This window comes from Siphateles boraxobius, unplaced genomic scaffold (genome assembly GCF_051911475.1).
Source record: "Siphateles boraxobius isolate OS27281-9 unplaced genomic scaffold, OSU_SipBor_1 19, whole genome shotgun sequence".
Taxonomy (NCBI): Eukaryota; Metazoa; Chordata; class Actinopteri; order Cypriniformes; family Leuciscidae; genus Siphateles; species Siphateles boraxobius.
The window spans coordinates 31,601,892-31,620,666 of NW_027508799.1; the positions used below are offsets into that span (position 1 = coordinate 31,601,892).

Genomic DNA, 18,775 nt, shown 5'->3' on the forward strand with positions numbered 1-18,775 from the left:
AATTCCTTACAATAGTTTGGTGTTAGCATTTGTTGCTAAGCTAACAATACAATGCAGAAACAAAATATTTAACACACTTCAAATACTGCAAAACAATTTCAAACTATTTACCATTTTCCAACTAAAGGTTATTGTGACAGCATCTAGAATGACCATGTGTACAATTCACTTTTGAACCAAATGATTGTCAGCATATAGTAAAGTGTTATCCATTGTTTGTTTTGAAATGCTTACCGTGAAATCTCTGCTACATGTAGGCCTATGCTATAGCAGAAAGGAGATGCACACTTTCAGTCGCCACGGTAAGAGTATAATTGCAGATAACAGACCCTCTGCACTAACAGTCGGGAAGGAAAAAAAGACTGAGCTAAAGATCCTGCTGTTGAAATAACAATCAAATGCCAGCATGACCGTGGAGGACGTGCTGTTAAGAGTCGGGGTCGCTGACAAGAGCATGCATGCCGTCGAGGTTGCATATGAGCCGCCTAAGGCAAATTGCTTCAACCTTTAGCATTCTCTACCCACAACCACCCACCACTGGCAGTGAAGTACAGATCAACACTTAGGAAGGCAAAAATGCCGACTGTTAAATAGGAGTCCACAACGAAGTGGTGATCTGTCAGGGAAGAGTTGACATCAAAAGAATTGCCATTTTAATGTAGCTTGAGGTAAAACTGAGGAGGGCCATGCAAATGTCTGCATATGCACAACTGGAGGAAGGATGAAGAAGGCCTCTTTAAATTATTGGAATACATAAATGGACCATGACTCGAGTGCCTCAATCTTATATAGCAATTCCTCAATCGATTGCACCATAGTGTCCACATAACTGTAGCATTTCCACTCAGCCTGATGATGGGCAGTTCACTCAAGTGTTTCAATGTCATGGCCTGGTCAGCAGATTTCTCTCTGTCCTTTTTGTCTCCTCGAAACCCGTCAAACTAGTAGGATACAACTGTTAGAATCACATTAAGGGCATTGGAGATGGTCTAAATCATAGTAGGCTACCTATATAGACAGAATCCAAGCTGAAAGAGAATTTCTCTCGACTTGTCAGCCATCTTGGATAAATACAGTGCATTCTGGGATTGTATTTTTTTTTCTTGGAGAGATACATGCTGCTTTATATTTCGCTAAAATGTTGCTGCTTACCATTTGGAACAAACCTTTTGTCTGTAACGTACCTTTGACGCCTGAAACAGCTCACTAGTTTTTGGAACTGAGCCCCATAAAGTACCTACAATATAACATTCGGTGGTCAAACGATAACGCAGGACTTTCAATTGGATTGGTGGTGCTCTAGGATGTTTAAACATTTGTGTTGTATACTATGCAGTTTACCATTTAAAAAAAAACGATGATCTGTGGTGTGGACAGCAGTCGAAGCATCCAAGTTCAAAAACACAGTTCAAATCAAAGGTTCTCACATTGAGGAAGGTATGTGAGATACGGTTGCCTACATCAATCCTTCGTTTGATGTTCTGTGGAAAATCCCCATACGACATCTGCAAGAGTCCTCTACGAGGTCATAACACAGAAAACAACAAACCAACAGAGAGTAAGAGAAGGTGGGTAAAGCCTATGGGCAAATCTCAATCAGCCGAAAGCATAACAGCAGTGATACAGGAAATCAAGGGATAAAACAGGAAATCTATTATCCATAAGCTGTTTGAAATCTGTCTCTGCTGAAGAACCTCAGTCCCAGATGGAAACTCTGTGTTCTTTAGAGTTTCCTGAAGCAGAAAAACACCTTGAGCTTGTGCTATGAAAAGCTCAGCCAAGGTAAGGCAACATTAAGTCCTGCCTTTCTCCTTCCCCAGCCTTTGACCTTGCCAATAAATTTACAATTCCATGGGTGTTTAGCATCTAAATGAGACACACTTTGGTGGAACAGTTTGCAAAAGTCTTGAAGGGAACATAAAAGAATGGAACAGCAAAGGCTTGGAAAATTCACTCTTGCTTGAGCCCTTCATACACGTCAAGATTTCCCTGGTCCGGAAGACTTCCCAATTACAATTACAGTTTTACCTTTCATATAAACTGTGAATTTCCTTGGAAAAATCCTTGGTTCTTCGGGTTCTCAGACTGGGAACAAACTTACCATGACAGCAAGGAGTCTTCAAACATCCCACCACAGCAAGATTGTATTACGTGTGCAAATACAGGTCTTACTGAACAGAGAAAAAACACATGAATAATGCAACCAGCTCACAGCACCTGGAGGAATAACAATGAGCTTCCTACTTTTCTGCCGTTATGATCCTTATTAGAGGTCCAATTGGCTGTCATAGAGCTTAATCTGTAAAATACACATACTTTACATACATATATAAGCTCCATTTACATTTCAAGACTACTGAAGAATATACACAACTTGGTTTGTTAGCATATCCAGCCTGTTAACCTGCACTGAATAAAGGGAAAATGGTTCCATACAGACATGAGTTAACCTTTCGAGAAAGGAACGCAATGAGCTGTTGAATCAAAATGTTGCTGGAAATGTTTATTAGACAGGAAGTCATTAGAATGTAAATGTGTTAGGTGCTTTCTCAACCTCATTTTCCCTACGCTCACAAAATACATAAATATTTGACATTTATCATCTTAATTTGCTGTTCAAACATTCAAAGCTGTAAATTTGTTATAGCTACACTTCTTCGGTTAAAAACATGTTATGTACAATAGACAAGATATTGCATTTGGCATAATTACAACAATTTTGTTATTTAATTTACAATTTTCTTAATAACTGATTTTCGTGAATTCCATCATCATCATCTAGCTTTCACAACAAGCCCGAGTCTCATAAAATGTGACCGTAAAAAGGAGAAAATAAAAATCATACTCAAGTTAATTTAATAATTAATAAGAAAGAGGACATTGTACTGCGTTAGACTATCACATTTTCCACTAAAACAAAACAATAACTGGTCTCTCCACTTCCATATTCGCTGGGATTTCATTTGCAGGGCCGTACAGAATTGTAAACTTGGCAACATGTGGACAACAAATGAAATTAGCATGCAACATTTCTAAACACTTCTGCAGATTTTACACTGCTATGCACCGATCAACTGTGTTGGAATCTACAGAAGCGTTTATACATGTGTAATAATCATTCAAAAAGGTTGTAGATGGTCCCTCTACCTCCATTTCGTACAGGTAAATGAAACATGAGGTCAGGGAAGTTGCAGTCCAGAGGTACCAATCCAGATTCGACTGGAACGCATCAATTCAGATTAAAAGTGGCAGCCCTTATTGCCTGATGGCAGCTTGAGTCTCTGTAATGCCCTAGGTAGATCAAATACCTTTTAAATGAAGCTTTTTACCAGGATATAACACTTTGTCTCACTGTCTTTCAGACAGCCAGCAGCCGTACGGTAACGCAGTGCCGTAAAGTGATCCGGTGCACCGTTGAGTCCTTACAGTGAAGTCTATTACAAAGGATGTCTAACGCTCCATTTGCATCCTAATAAAGCATCTTCGAGTTCAAGACATCCATTTTCCTTACAGCCGACCTGTTCCTTTGGCACAACACTTGGCAAAACTCCACAAAAGTATATCTCCATTTACACTGCGTGGGCATGTGCACTTGTTAGGAATTATTCGGACCACCTACACAGGTTCTAATCATTCAGACCCCAAACTCCAAAGTAACCTAAAGAAACTATCAATGCTTTAGGGCTCCGAAAAGCCCAAATAGACTCGCCCACAACTGCGCTCCAATTACACAAATGGGACGGAGGTACTACTCTTGATTACACTCACATTAATTTCACATTAGTCAATGCAAAGGTGACAGTTCATATGGTGAAAGTTTTCAGATTTGACCATGAGAGCTCTTTGCGTGTGGATTTTGGACTATGGTAACTTGGTAATGGTAACAAAAGCAGAGACCTTTCTAAAGGCCTATTCACACCAAGTGCAAACTTTTTAAACGGAGCAGTTTTTTTTTCTTTCTTCGGACTGCAAAGAAAACTGACCTGTCAATGATACAAGCATTTTGTGTTTCCAGAGCCACCACTGCACCCGCACAGTTTAGCACATTTAGTGAACCGGTGTAATGCTATTGGACATAGGACTAATGTCATCTCTGTACATCTTTGTAAAATGACATACTAGTTCATGAACCCTTTCTACTACAAACATAAACACAGTTTCCTTTGATTGAAAGTCTACTAATAAAATATGTGCATATATAATAAATGTGCATAAACATAAAATCACAGGGCAGACAGAGATTTGTGCAAAAGCGTTGTTTAAATCGTCTCATGCACTATATGCCAATCGATATAATTTCCCCCACATATTATGGACTTAATTTCCAAAGCTTCAGATTCACGAGGCTGTACTTTCTTCTCAACCCACTTTAGTAATGTTCTAATATTTTACCACATATTTTCTCTATCATTTGGTGTGAATAGGCCTTATACTCAAAGGAAAATGTAACCTTGAACATTTTGTGCTAACATTAATATAGAGGACTTCTAGCACCTTTGTCTATTTAAAAGTACAAAGTACTTTTAATTGTGCATTTGTCATTGATAAAAACACTCTTAAGGCAAAACATGTCTTGAATCAACCACTATAAATACACATTAGCATTGATAAATTATGAAAAATCTGAGAAAATACCATAGTACTAAGTTCTGTTTAGAGTTAATTTAGGGGCTTGGGTAATTTGACAAGCGAACTTATAATTTCGAACCTAAAAAGTGCATAAAATGCAGTCATACCCCTGCAAACCCTCTTTCACTCAATATATATTTATATATTAAAAATATTCCACAGTCTATTTATTTTATAACTGGGAGATTAGGGAATAATCGTAAACCCGTAGAGGTTAAGTGTAAAAGTGCAAATGGTGGGGCTGGTGGGAGGGGCACAGCGTTAGAGCTGTGACACTTTCCTAGGAATGGGACGGGGTCTGGGAAACTGGTCGGGTCGGCGTGGTTCAGTATTTTGTCTTCGAATCTGGTGCGGTTTGGGCGGAATGGGTGGCGCGTCAATGCTTGGAGGAATCGACAAGCTTGGTGGAAGCGGGACTTGCCTGCGGGGGTTGTTCCGCTCATGTATGCTGTAAGGAGGCGGGGTCTTGTTCTCCCGTCGAATGAGCTCGTCTGAGCCGCTGGAGGCGGAGTTTGGGAGGGCGTGCTCAGTGGGTGTGTTCTCAGTTCCAGAGGCCTCAGATACACTACAGCGACTGAGAGATGAGATGCCGCTGCTGTAGCTTCCAGAAAGCACCGGAGAATTTGACACCAACCCTGTAGTTTGGCACTCTGTGGGCGAAGGGGTGAATGGAGGTGCAGAGATCTACAAATACAAAACGCATACAGATCAAAAGAGAAAAGTGTAACTGCCACAATACAGTTAGCACAAGATAAGTTGCCTCTATCTAGTAGCAGGAATAAATAAATTCTTATAACAAAGCCATCAGCTACAACAGAAGCAAAAGTCCTGCCTCAAAATCAAATCGGAAGGCCAAAGCACAATATTATGCAATTTTGCCTCTATTATTTTAAGGCAATACAGTCTCTTTTCATTACGAAAATAATTTATAAGCAATTCAATCACAGCTAAGGCTTTAGCTGTTTCTAGGACTTCATTTCACTGAACATAGCATATTTAATCTGATTGTACTCTGGAGAGATCTTCAAACACAACATTTCCGCTAAGATAATTCCGTTTTGTGGAGTCGATAATGGTGGACCTCAGTACAATTAAATTTTTCTTTTTACTGAAAAAGCTACATTTCTTCGGATGACAATATATTGGTAGCAGATTGATTATTGACCAATATTAAAACAGAAAATGTGTTGGTATAATTTGATGTTGGATGTACATTGGATATTTTAATCCCGAATTTCCTTTAAAAAAAACATTTTTTTATCACTGTAAAATGCTAATCTTTAGCAAATCTCAAAATGAATATACTGAATACTGTACATATTAATGTTGTGATGCCTAAATTCACTAATTTTTTTATTTAGGCAATATGGTATAGAATTTTAATATTGGTATGTTATCAGTTAGCAGCGATGATTATAAATAATCAGCAGTTTTACTATAAATGTGTGATTCCACTGTTATCAGATTGCATATATCACCTGCTGAATAAAATATCAAATTGATGCATGTTTCATAGATTTTATACTACTACTACTGGATAACATAAAATAGCCTGGACCAGCATGAAAATTTGTGCTGTTTAAAGCTGGTTTTGCCGGATGTAACTGACTGTGGAATCTATATTCATGTGTGTACTTGGTCATGCTTGTGTGTGATGTGTCACATGGTATAGCTTCAGGCATTAGACTATTTCTGGGGCAAACAACCGTACACAGGTGTTCACGCAGGTTAGGCTTTTGCTTTCTGACCCGCTGACTGCACTTCCTTTAGGAAATTCACCAGCACTAGTGCTGATATCTCCTCCCATCCGAAACTCGCTCTCTGCTTTGTTCTCCTGAGTAGCTTGACAGATTTCAGCATTTCCGATTTCCAGAAGGAGTAATGATTTGATTTCTATGCATTCTCTAAATGAAAACAGAAAGAGTTTGGATTCTAGAGTTTTATAAGATGATTGGAACGCATGTGCTTTGCTGAATACTAGGTGACGAATCGATATGCGGCACGAGACGAGAATTCAAGGAAGTGGCAAGGAATGTCAACAAGATGAGATGAATGAGGCAGCGTCGTATAGGAGTTTCTGAGAAGCCATTATAGCGGTGCTCTGCCTTTAAGGGCTGTTACTTTCAATGAATGAGCTTTTATTTAAAACCTGAATACACTCACTGCAACTTAAAAGAGAAATGGCATAAAGGTACATTGATGACTACAGCTCCAACCTTTTTCAAGGTCTGTGACCCTTTTATACACTATTATACCTTTTGAAAGAAAAATACTGTGGTTTCTGGTACTCTGCAAAATGGACACCTGCATTTTCAGTAAAGCTCCATAATTTAATAATAATAATCTAAAAATTTAAGCTAATACATTAAACGTACAGTATAGTTGGACTGACAGCATGAAGGTAACATGTTTAATATTTTATTATGCACTATTAATAACATACAGGACACTAAAGCTGGTCAATAAGGCATCATAAAACATGCATTATACATTATTTAAAAAAATAATCATGTAAAATATGTAGATTGGATGAGAGATAAAATAGTGGTCAAAAGTGATGCCCGGAGTGGATATTTGATTTTTAAGACCCTACAAGTTCAATTAAACCATTAACATACAAAATATTTAATATTTTTTAAATAGGCCTTGGTTAAGGTATTTATCTGAATATTATTTGGCAAATAAAGGCAAACTACAGCTACAGATTTAATTTTACGATGCAAAAATTAAATAAAATGCATAGAATAACAAAAAAAAAAGCATAGATTGACTTCAACATAATCAGTTATTAAATGTAGCATGTGTCATTGCATTATCACAAATAAACATTTGACTCCATTCACAACTACACAATATGCTTATAAAATCTTTTTTAATTTTTATATTATTTGAATAAAGGGTGAAGATGTCAATCACTTTTGACCTCTAAATATAAATATTCTAAATATATATATATATATATATATATATATATATATATATATATATATATAGTAGTAATTTTAGAGGTTCTTATTTCAGTTAAAATGTCATTATTTAAATGAATGGTTTATGTTGCTTCAAAAAAGCCTGTATAAGAAAATATCGTGAAACATTTATAGTGCATGTTTAACATTTTTGAGCATCGTATATATACAATGCATGGAATAATTGTTTGATATTGTACATAAGCACAGTGTTGGACCCAGAAATAATGATCCAGGGAAATAAAACGAGCGAAATTCGAAAAAAGATATTTTTTTGTTTTAGTTTTTGAAAGAAGTCTCTTATGCTCACTAAGGCTGCATTTATTTGGTAAAACATACAGTAAAAACTGTATGTCTATTGTGTAGTATTACAATTGAACATATCTGTTTTTAGTGTCACATGATCCTTATAAAAACATTCTAATATACTGATTTGAAACTTGAAAACAGTTTCAACATTATGATAAAACAATATTTCTTTCTGGATTCTTTGATGAATAGAAAGTTCAGAAGAAAGTTTATTATTTGAAAAAATAAATCTTTTGTAACAATAAATTGATCATAAGTGACAGGAAAGACATTTTTAATGTGTACTTGGTGAATAAAGTAATTACTTACTGACCCCAAACTTTTGAATGGTAGTGTAAATATTGTGTTGCTTTCCACTGTTGTTACCAGAGTTATCTGATAAACACAATCTTGCAGTAAAATGATTGTGCCACCATTGAGAAGAAAGAGTTTGAGATCGATTAGTGAATTCTGCACTGGATCACTGCCATGCACATGAGCCAACCGTGCTGTTCAGGACTGGAGCGAACACACAAACAGTGTCTCTCTGTCTAATCATGGGCCCAGTTGGATTGACTAGAGCCTGACCCAGTTTAGACATCCTGGATTGAGTCCCGAGACACTACAGTAAACACTGTACATCAAAGGTCACTTCACAAAACACCCTAGACAACAAGAAAAGGTCATACCTTCTGAGGCGAGCGTGATGTCATCACAGGGGACTGTGATCGTGTAGTTTTGGCAGGAGATCCTATTAAAGGACACAAAAAGTCAATCTACTTCACTTGATACAGGAGCTTGGGACAGTATACATGGTCATGAGTGTCTATTAATCAGGGAAACGCTTTGCCAAGGTCGGTCGCTAATGCAAAACAGTTTAACCATTCGGTACCAGTTCTTTTCCAGGACAACACCCTCAATTACAGTCCACTGATGTACACGCGTAAAAGGGTCACTTCATACATTTTTATTATGCAATTTGTTTTCTGAGGTACACTTACAATGTTAGAGAAGTTTGGAGTGCCAAAAATTTAATTTAATTTAATTTAGACTAGTTATAGTTCTGAAAGTTACTTCATACTAACAACAATTAGGTTACATTAAAACAATTTAATAAATTATAAAAGAATAAAAATATATAATAAATACATGACATATATAGTAAATAGTATACAATGTATAGTAAATATATATATATATATATATATATATATATATATATATATATATATATATATATATATAATTTACACACCTAACAAAAATAGTAAATATAGCTATAAAATATAGTAAGCATACTAGTTATAATTATAGTTCTGAAAATAACTTGTTTCATATAAAAATTAATAAAATGTAGAAGAATAAAATAAACATATAACTAATTAAATAAACTAAATAAAAAAATGATATTAGACAATGCAGAAAAGAGAATGCAGACCTATCTAAAAGGTAATGAAGCAGCAATGGTGCAGATTGAGGTTTAAAGAGACGTCATGCAGTTTAAAGAAAGAAATGCAGCGAGAAAGCTCATCAAGAATGATTATAAATAAAAGAGTGTGTGAGAAGGATCCCGCTGCTTTTTTCTCATTATCAAATGATGCGTCCGACCGGCAGCCCTCATGATACAGGGTGATGTAGGAAATAAGATGAGCAAGAAACCAGGAGACTTTAGAGCAGAAGAGTGGAAGATCTGAGAGTTAAAAGGCTCAGGAAACATCTATGTCAGTCTATAGGATCGGGCGATGCAGATTTCTTTCTTTACCTGTGTATGGTGGTCTAGGAGGAACAGGGGGGACCTTTCCATTTAAATCAGAGAGCTGCATGTCTAGACTCCAGCTACTAGGTGCAGGCTTCACCACTTTCACACACAAAACATGCATTTCAGGTATATTCAGTCAGCTCAACTCAAAATACAATGTCCAGTAGCGTTGTATGACTGACTATAGGATATAGCAAATCAGGGTTTGGCAGGACTAGGGTGTAAAAGCATGGACACTGTCCCACTACAACTTCCCGTCACAACAACAGGAAATATGCCAACTGAGGCAGCTATTTTCAATGAATTATACAGAACAAAATATCCAAATATTACATATCCAAAACCTTTCAGACTTTTTTTCCCTCGAAAATTAAACACATTTAAAGGGGAAGTTTACCCAAAATTGAAAATTCTGTCATCATTTACTCACCCTCAAGTTGTTCCAAACATGTATGAGTTTCTTTCTTCTGTTGAACACAAAAGAACATATTTTAAAGAATGTCGGTAATCAGACTGTTGACGGTAGCCATTGACTTCTATAGAATTATTTTTCCTATGGAAGTCAATGTTTTTCCTATGGAAGTCAATGGCTACCATTTGATTACCAACATTCTTTAAAATATCTTCTTTTGTGTTCAACAGAAGAAAGAAACTTGGTTTGGAACAACATGATGTTGTGTAAATGATGACAAAATGTTCATTTTTGGGTAACCTATCCCTTTTATATTGGATATTGCAATATTGCAATAGCTCACTGGGCATTTTTCGGGATGATCAAAACACCCTGTATATATACATTTTGTAAATAAATCACAGGAAGGAAAAACTAAAAGTTGCCAATGTCTTTGCAAGTAGATTTAAATAACTTGGGTGAACATATGATGAAGCCTCCTCAACATATCCCTGTCAATCAGAATAAACATAAGTCGGTTTGTGAAGCTCTTTGGTGGTCCAGTCACAGCTGTCACAACACACAGGAGCGGTGAACTGTCGGTTAGCATCAGATCTAGCGCGCTGACCGCGAGACCCCCGTCATTTCAGACCACCTTCTTCACAGCAGGACGGCAGACTGAAGATTCATACGCTCACATGCACATGCTCACCTTTGTCGGGGGTAGAGATGTTGGGGTCACTGCGAGGTAAGGAGGCATCACCCGCTGGGTGTGGGACCGGCCTCTGTGAAAGACATTCACATCACATCAATGCGCTTGAGATTTCTCAATGAGAAATGTTCAGTGATTACAGTAGGTTACTGAAGGTTTGCTATAGGCTATTGGTTTACAATGAAAATATCTGTTACATTGCTCTCGTTTCTATTTTATATATAAGTATATATATATATATATATTTATACACTTTCGCTATCATTATTTGCCACTTTAACAGTAATAAAAAATGCGTTCTGGGAAAGTCTTCTTCCACCCTGGTGGCCGTGGTTAAATATGAATAAATATATAAACTAAACACAAACTTCTATAGGTGGCATTACAATAAAACAGAGATATGTTTATATTAGACATTAACGTTCATAATAGATACGATTGTGAAAGCTTCTTACCCAGTAAATGCTTAATTTATGATGATTTTACATTAGTATGTAATTTATCTCCCTATTAAAATGTACTGACATGAGTATGAGAAATGAGTCTTCTGCATAGATACTTTACCTCACTTCTCGTTTCTTGACAAATAATATTACTGAGACATTTTCATCTGGTCGTTTTTCAAGTTGTGGTAAACGCAAGTCTTACAATGAAAAGAAGGCTGAGAGAAGTAAACCCACCAGTACACATCAACTGAAGATTGTTTGACATCCGAGGAATATTAAAAACACTGATACTATAATCATCTTCATACCTGTGTGGGATCCAAGGGGTTTGGATATATGGCGCTGCAGGGTCTCTCTCTCGACGAGATGCAGTTCTCTCGGGAATGCTTTTGTTTATCTGACAACTGTGGAGAACCTGCGAAGGGTGAGGAGGTGTAAGCAAGGGTGTGATTTCAGTAACAAACCAATATGAATGCTCAAATATGTGCCCCCACACACACATAAAAAAGACATAGATCTTGCTCTCATTTCTTTGCTAACCAGCCAGCACATGAAATAAAGGCTCCTCCTCGTCTCTCCCTCCTGCTAGGGTGAGAATTGTGCTGTTGGGGTGACAGACAGCTATTTCGAGGGAAGAGATAGACTATCAGGCCTGAACCTGCACAGAACACTAACATCCTCCTCCAGGACAGGACAGAAGGCCATGGCTCCCTTATGATAGCTATCATCAGTCTAGAGTTCTTCACGAAGTATTTTATGCCTTCTGTAATTCTACAGGAGCGCCTCCTGTCTGCCGCTGCTTTATGGGGGTCTCTATGCAAGGCAATAAGGGCTGCCAAGGGGAGACTATAAGATTACATAAATGTCTCCATACATATTCCCATTTTTATGACCTGTGTCCGCAAGTAAACACATGCTGGATGGAGGGAGATAAGTGGCCGAGGAAGAGCGGAGAAGAGAGAGGAAGAGAGGGGAGAGTTCTGCAATATATCAGGACACCAGCTTTCTGTATTCCACAGTAAAACAGCATTAAATGGGCCATAAACTTCACTTCGGTAGCATGTTATTTTTAACTCAGAAATCTGTTTATTATGGAGGCCTGTTTCTGAATCAGAGTAAAAAATAATAAAAAGCAATTGTAAGAAAATGCTTAAAATCAAAGTTAAGAGTCAAAGTTGCAATTATAGCAAATAAGAACAATCATAATTTACCACGATTGAACATACCTTAAATAACATACCAGGACAAAGTCATACATCATAAGAAATCATTCCATTTTATGATATAAAGTCACAAATTTGAGATATCGCATTGTGAAATATGAAGACCCGAGAAATCTAATTTATAAAAAATAGCTAGAAATAAAGAATCAAACAGAAGAAATGAAGTTGCAGAAAAGCAGACGCAATTAAAAGAAATAGTCCAAATTGTGTTTTAAAGGTACAATATGTAAGATTTTTGTAATAAAATATCCTAAAATCACGTGCACAATGTGATATATTTTCTGCAGTTGTGTACTTGCAATATCCCAAAAGTTCCCAAAGATTTTTAATTTCAGAGAAATTCCAATTTTAAATAATGGCTCGTCGTTCATTTTCGCCTGTCAATGACGTTACATCCGCGTTATCCCTGGTTTCCGCTTGTACTGCCATAGTAACCATGGCGACAGACGTGGACAACTGCGTTACATCTAGCAGCACGCTCACACTGTTGTTGTTTCGTTCAAACATTATGGACCATGGCAAGCAGACTTTGGGACAAAAGGAGAAATAAAACGAGGATCAATATCGGCGTGGCGTTTTTGAGATGCCGAGAGCTCCACGTCCGTGACTAACTTCGACTTGACAGAGACACCGCTCTTGCATGTACTTTATTAGATAGGTGAGCAAATGTACATAAAACTAATCGATGTTATATAGCTCAACATGATGAAAACTAATCAATGTTATATAGCTCAACATGATGAAATGTTAGAATATGTAAAGTATGTTATTCTAATGTTGATCTAGCTTACTGCTGGTCTCATACAGCCAACAAACAAACACACAGAATAACATTATAACTTTAAACACACTCAAATGCAGTTTAGTATGATAGTGTAGACCAAGTGAAACAGCGCTGCGTTACCTCACAAGTTTAATTCGTCAAATAAACTGACCTGTGTGATTAGTAATTCAGCACTTGCGGGTAAGTTAGGTAGAATGAAATGTCCTTATTCCTTTATATCCGCGGGACTCGCGTGTGGTGCTGATATCTCTTATTAGCAATCACGCCCTGCTTCATTCCACAGTCATGTTAAAAACATCAATGTATTCACTCATCCATAAACATTATTAGATCCATCGGCATGATGACAAGTTTCATGATTCCGCTTATGCATCATCAACCTACGCCCTTTGTTATTGTAAGAGGTTAGAGACCCCTAGCGGCGAAAACAAATCACATATTGTAGCTTTAAAGTTGCAAATCCAATGTCGCAATCACTCTGTTATGAGAAATGTACATGTACAAGTACATGTAGTAAATTATTATTACTCAGTACATGTATAATGTAACACTGTAACACAGACACCTTAAAATAAAGTGTAACCAAAATTCGCAATTATAAGTCCAAAATCTAAGAAGTCAAAAATGAGAAATAACATGAACATTTTGATATGAAGTTGCAAATATGAATCACACTGTGAAATACGAAGACTCAATTATGAGAAATATGCTTACAATTATGAGTCCAAATTGTAATATAATGTTACAAAAAGGGAGATAATGTTGCATTGTGAAATATAAAGTCTCAAATACTAGAAATAAAGTCACAATTATGATAAATAAAGTCTACTTGTGTACTTATACATTTTTACTTAAGGCATCTTGTAACAAAAAAAATTGTTTTAAATGTACCCTTTCTAACCCTGTCAAAAATGCTTCATGCAAGTATAAAATTAAAGAAAATGATTGGTCAATGCACTGCAAGCACACAGTCCGTTGTACATATTTAACACGTGGTATTGTGCCACATCAAACCTCAGCAGCTTTGCTGTATGAACATTGCAGTATGTCTACATCAAGCTTTTATTTCAAAAGAGCAAAGGTTTGGTATGGCTGCTCTGAGAGTGGACAGACTCTTCTCACCTCTGGCACTGGACGGAGCCGAGCTGGTTACGTTGGGAGAGGCCGAGTGATTGGAGCTGAGACTTGAGCTAGACAGACTTGGCTGAAAAGAGAAGAAAACGTGAGAAACATAAGAAAGAGATCACAATTTTCTATACTTTGTTCATGGTTTATAATATTAACAGGTTGTAAAATAATCATTCGGTCTGGGATAAAAGAAAAAAGTTAAATGATCTGTCCATCCAGTCTATAATTCACCTTCAAATCCGATTCTCACAGTGAGAGAAAAGACAGAGCGAGACAGGAAGGATTAAGTGGGGATGTGTGAGACAGATGAAAACAGAGAGAGGGCAAATAGGAAGGAAAAAGAAGCAAGGAAAAAGAACAAGAAAAAAGAGGGAGATTAGGAGGAAATATGAAAGACAGCGAGAGAGAATAGAGGTTCTGCCGGTGTGTGTGTGTGTGTGTGTGTGTGTGTGTGTGACAGTGGCAGTCCTGTGCACTCACCTGCATGTTGAAGACTTCATCAGAGCTCTCTGATTGGCCTGTGATGTTGCTCACTTCATTGGACGCCTGCGATGACAGCGAGGATGAAGAGTAGCGGTTGACTGCTGGGTAGCTTAGGGGACTAAATAACACAATAAAAACACAATAAGAATGACTTCATAACAAGTAGTATCAATTTCTGGTGACAATTAGAGTAGAATGTACTAGAAGATTAGTAAAGTTCTGATTATTAAAAGCGTAGAAAGAAATTAGTCATCAATCAGCCAATATTCTGACATTATCTACATTTGCTAGTAATCATTATTGAATGACTGGTCGATTAATAGTTTTAATAGTTAATACATTAATAGTTTAAACATTTTCTGCTTTCAAATATCTTGAATAAATTTTGTGTAAACAAAGGTTTAGTTGCAAAACAGTTGTCTGTGTCATCATTATAATAAAATGTTTTATGTAAATATTACAATTGGGGAGTTTAAGAAGACAAAAAATCTAAATAAATTGTCTATTATTACAATTTTTAAATTGGCTTTTTGACATAAAATCATCATTATACTACAAAATATAATAAAATAAAAAATACTCTATCAGTATTTCATTCGTTCATTATAACTATTAGTACTATTAATGAGTAAATAAATAAATAAATAAATAAATAAAGAGGAGTCAGTGGAACAAATACGAGCATATAATACTATCCACAGCAAGTGAGAAAAAAATATTCACAATATATTTTTTTTCCATCTCTAATTATATTACATAAGGACATTATGGCTGCTATTAGCTATTCTGTTCCCTAGATATCAGCACTAACCAATGAAAAAACCCTATTGGTTGACCCGAAAAGGGTTACACTTTATTTTGATGGTCCCCTTTAGACATTCTGTTAACTTTTTGGGGGTGCATTTGCACCTACATGTCAACTAACTCTCATTAGGGTATTAGTAAGATATTAGTAGACTGTTAGGGTTCGGGTTAGTAGAATACATTAATATGTACTTGGAAAATTACTATTAAGCAGACAGTCTAATATTCGAATGAGAGTTAATTAAAGTAGGTGTAATGTTACTTTTAATCAACAGAATATCTAAACGGGGACATCAAAATCCCCAGAAAGAGTTTCTCACCTGCGGCGTGACACCACACGCGCTCCTCCCTCTGGACTCATTATATTGGGCGCTGAGTTTCTTCCAGCTCGAGGGCTTCCATTGGTGAAGTGGATCGGGCTGGCTCGCACATAGGCCGGAAATTCCTTCAGGCCATAAGAGAGAGAGAAAAATTAGCGCACAAGGAACGGCTTGGGAACCCGACTGTAGTTACTCTGATTTGTACCTGTATGCCGAGGCTGGATTTCATGAGATGAAACTGATCCACCAGTTTCTTGTGCAGGGGCCGCATGTCCTGAGGTACAAACTTCTCATGTACTGTCAAACCAAACTCCAGTATGTGAGCCTGATGGAGAAACGATGAGCCTTTAAAGACAATAGTACTCACAATGCATTTAACCTCCGTGATGTGACTCATTTCAGTAAAACAGAATATTTAGTGCTGAATAATGTAGGGAGGAGACTTGACTTTATCCATTATTGGCTAATATTTTTCCCTGCCCATGAACTTGGGCTTTAAACATCAGCAGGATAGTAAAAGTCGCTACATTTTGATTGAAAACTATAAAAATGTTCAACGTTCTTTAAAATAACATACTGACAAATCAAGAGCAATAAGATGAAAGACATTTATTAAAGAAGCAAACAGCATCCATTATTCTTACACGTTGTCTTTAAAACTGCTTGCTTCATAATTAAATGATCAGCAAAATATTTTTCCCCCTTCAGTCTTTAAAAGTTCACTTTCATGCTTGTAACTGGCTTATATCCATGGTTACTGTCTAGACATCAGCATCATGTGCTCAGCTCTGGAGAGTTTCTGGTTACTAAGCAGCACGAGCATGTAGGGAAGAAGTGACACCTACAGAAACCAGGCTTGTGTAGAACGTAACGGCTAAATCCCAAACATGAGTGGAAAATTGATGACAATAAAACATAAATGTGTGTGAAATCTGGTGTAGATTAGATTTGGTTTCTTGAGACAAACCTGCTCAAACATGAGCTCTCGGAGACGACCAATTTTGTCTCCATCTTCGGGGTGATTCATGATGTAGTCCTTCACGAAAAACGCCTGTGAGAAACACAGAATTGCACTGTTTAAACAATGCATTGTGCCTCACCAGCCTCCACATTTTGTGGTGTGAGTTATATTTACCTTCAGCAAACAATATCATGCATGTTTTCACCGATTAGTCAAATTATAACTTGATTAACTTTCTGTTTTTCAGTTAAATGGGGAATAAGAGCTGCAACCAAATAAAAAGCAAAATTTGAGCTTAAAAACATCCATGTCTTCAGATCTTCTAAGAAAAAGGGGGAAGGAGAGAGAACAGACAGTGTATCTGTGTCCGATCTGTTCAAAGGAAGATGTGCGGGTATCTCCAAAGAGACAGTGGGAGAGCAGAGGCTTCAGGAGGGAAACTCTCAGACTTCAAAGATTCCACCATGCAGATTTTCCCATTGCCCTGAACATGACATTTGCCCTTAAGGCCAAGGGAATGCTACCGGCAGATGCACAATGTAATTGCAGATGCACGCTATGCCTGCCGATCACTGAAGGAGTTCACACTGTCAGTGGTTTTTTAGCAACAAAGGGACCAGCATATTTGAGTTATGGGATCTTTTGAGAGAACGTCTGTGAGTTTTTAGGAAGGGAATGAAATAAAATACAAATAAAAAATGGCTTACAAAAGCCAGGCATACACAGTATGATTTTTGATGTCGTACGAGCTTGCAGGCGATTTTTTTTTCTCTGGAGAAATCGCGTGAAAATCGTTGATGCTCGTATGGTCGCGGCTCGCATTGTGTAAGAGAAATTATGACCACCTCCTGAACTCCTGATAATTTTTATACAAATTCAGGGAGTCAGCCCAGTTTTGACCAGTGCATTGGCTGTCTCCTATTGCCAAATCATACACAATCATGTCACATACGCTATATCCATGACTATTATTACAGCCCATGTGGCTGCAACCACAATGTGCGCATACACACACACACACACACACACATCCGAAGATAAAGCATTAATATTGAAAGTGCCAGTGTACCGTGTTTAGCGCGAAATTAGTCGCTAACACACCTCTTGATGTCAGGTTTAAACGAACAGCAATTACTGGCCTACATTACACTCACCCCCCAAACCTCACTCCCATCCGGGTCACGGCACCAACTGTAACTGGTCCTACTCAACCCGCTCCGAGAAGGATTCGAACCGTGGTGCTAACAAGGACACTAAAGACCGCAGCATTTAGCGTCAGTTGCTAGCGTGCCTCTTGAGACCAGAGGAGTGAGGTTTACACCCACATCACTTACTGTCCTATGTTACACGATTGCCTTGCCTTGCCTTGAAGTACAGCCGTGCCGTGTTCCAGCTGCTTTGACATGATTACCATGTTCACTGACTCACAACATGTGCAATGGCTCACGTCCTCCCGAGTGTCTGAAATCGCACAGTGTACGCCAGCAACAACACAAAATTTAACACAAATTTCTCTCTGAACAAAACACCGACCAAACGCTACGGGAAAATGTTATTGTGGCTGCCTGTATTGCTGCAGATTGCCAGTAGACGAACATCATTTGAATTTGATGAGCTCAGGAGCAATTCACCCTTCACAGGGACTTTGATTGACAGGCGATCTGACCAATCATAATCCGCCATCCGCCAAATCCACCATTTTTGTCCGACAAAGCATTCAGGAGAGTTAGTAGATTAACCCTCTGAGGTCTAAGGGGTTTTCGGGGTCCTTGAGGTGACATGCTCTGACATTTGTGCTTTTTTCAGTTATTTATAAACATGTTAATGGAAAAGGTGTAAATTCACTCTATATAGCACAAACGGGGCTACCGTAATATGTGA

At 37.5% G+C, this 18,775-nt stretch overlaps 1 protein-coding gene across 2 annotated transcripts in view; it reads right to left on the minus strand.

The window, feature by feature from the left end:
- Window positions 1-2,488: 2,488 nt before the first annotated feature.
- Window positions 2,489-18,775, minus strand: part of dock4b (dedicator of cytokinesis 4b) — a 107,255-nt gene continuing 90,968 nt past the window's right edge. For both annotated transcript variants that reach the window (XM_077235020.1, XM_077235019.1), the window contains 10 exons: window positions 16,901-16,984; window positions 16,139-16,258; window positions 15,934-16,058; window positions 14,807-14,927; window positions 14,321-14,402; window positions 11,500-11,606; window positions 10,746-10,818; window positions 9,646-9,741; window positions 8,573-8,634; window positions 2,489-5,313 (listed from right to left, as the gene is read on the minus strand). In XM_077235020.1, the coding sequence (XP_077091135.1) occupies window positions 4,891-5,313; window positions 8,573-8,634; window positions 9,646-9,741; window positions 10,746-10,818; window positions 11,500-11,606; window positions 14,321-14,402; window positions 14,807-14,927; window positions 15,934-16,058; window positions 16,139-16,258; window positions 16,901-16,984 (1,293 nt within the window). In that variant the 3' untranslated portion in view covers window positions 2,489-4,890. The remainder of the gene's footprint in view (window positions 5,314-8,572; window positions 8,635-9,645; window positions 9,742-10,745; window positions 10,819-11,499; window positions 11,607-14,320; window positions 14,403-14,806; window positions 14,928-15,933; window positions 16,059-16,138; window positions 16,259-16,900; window positions 16,985-18,775) is intronic.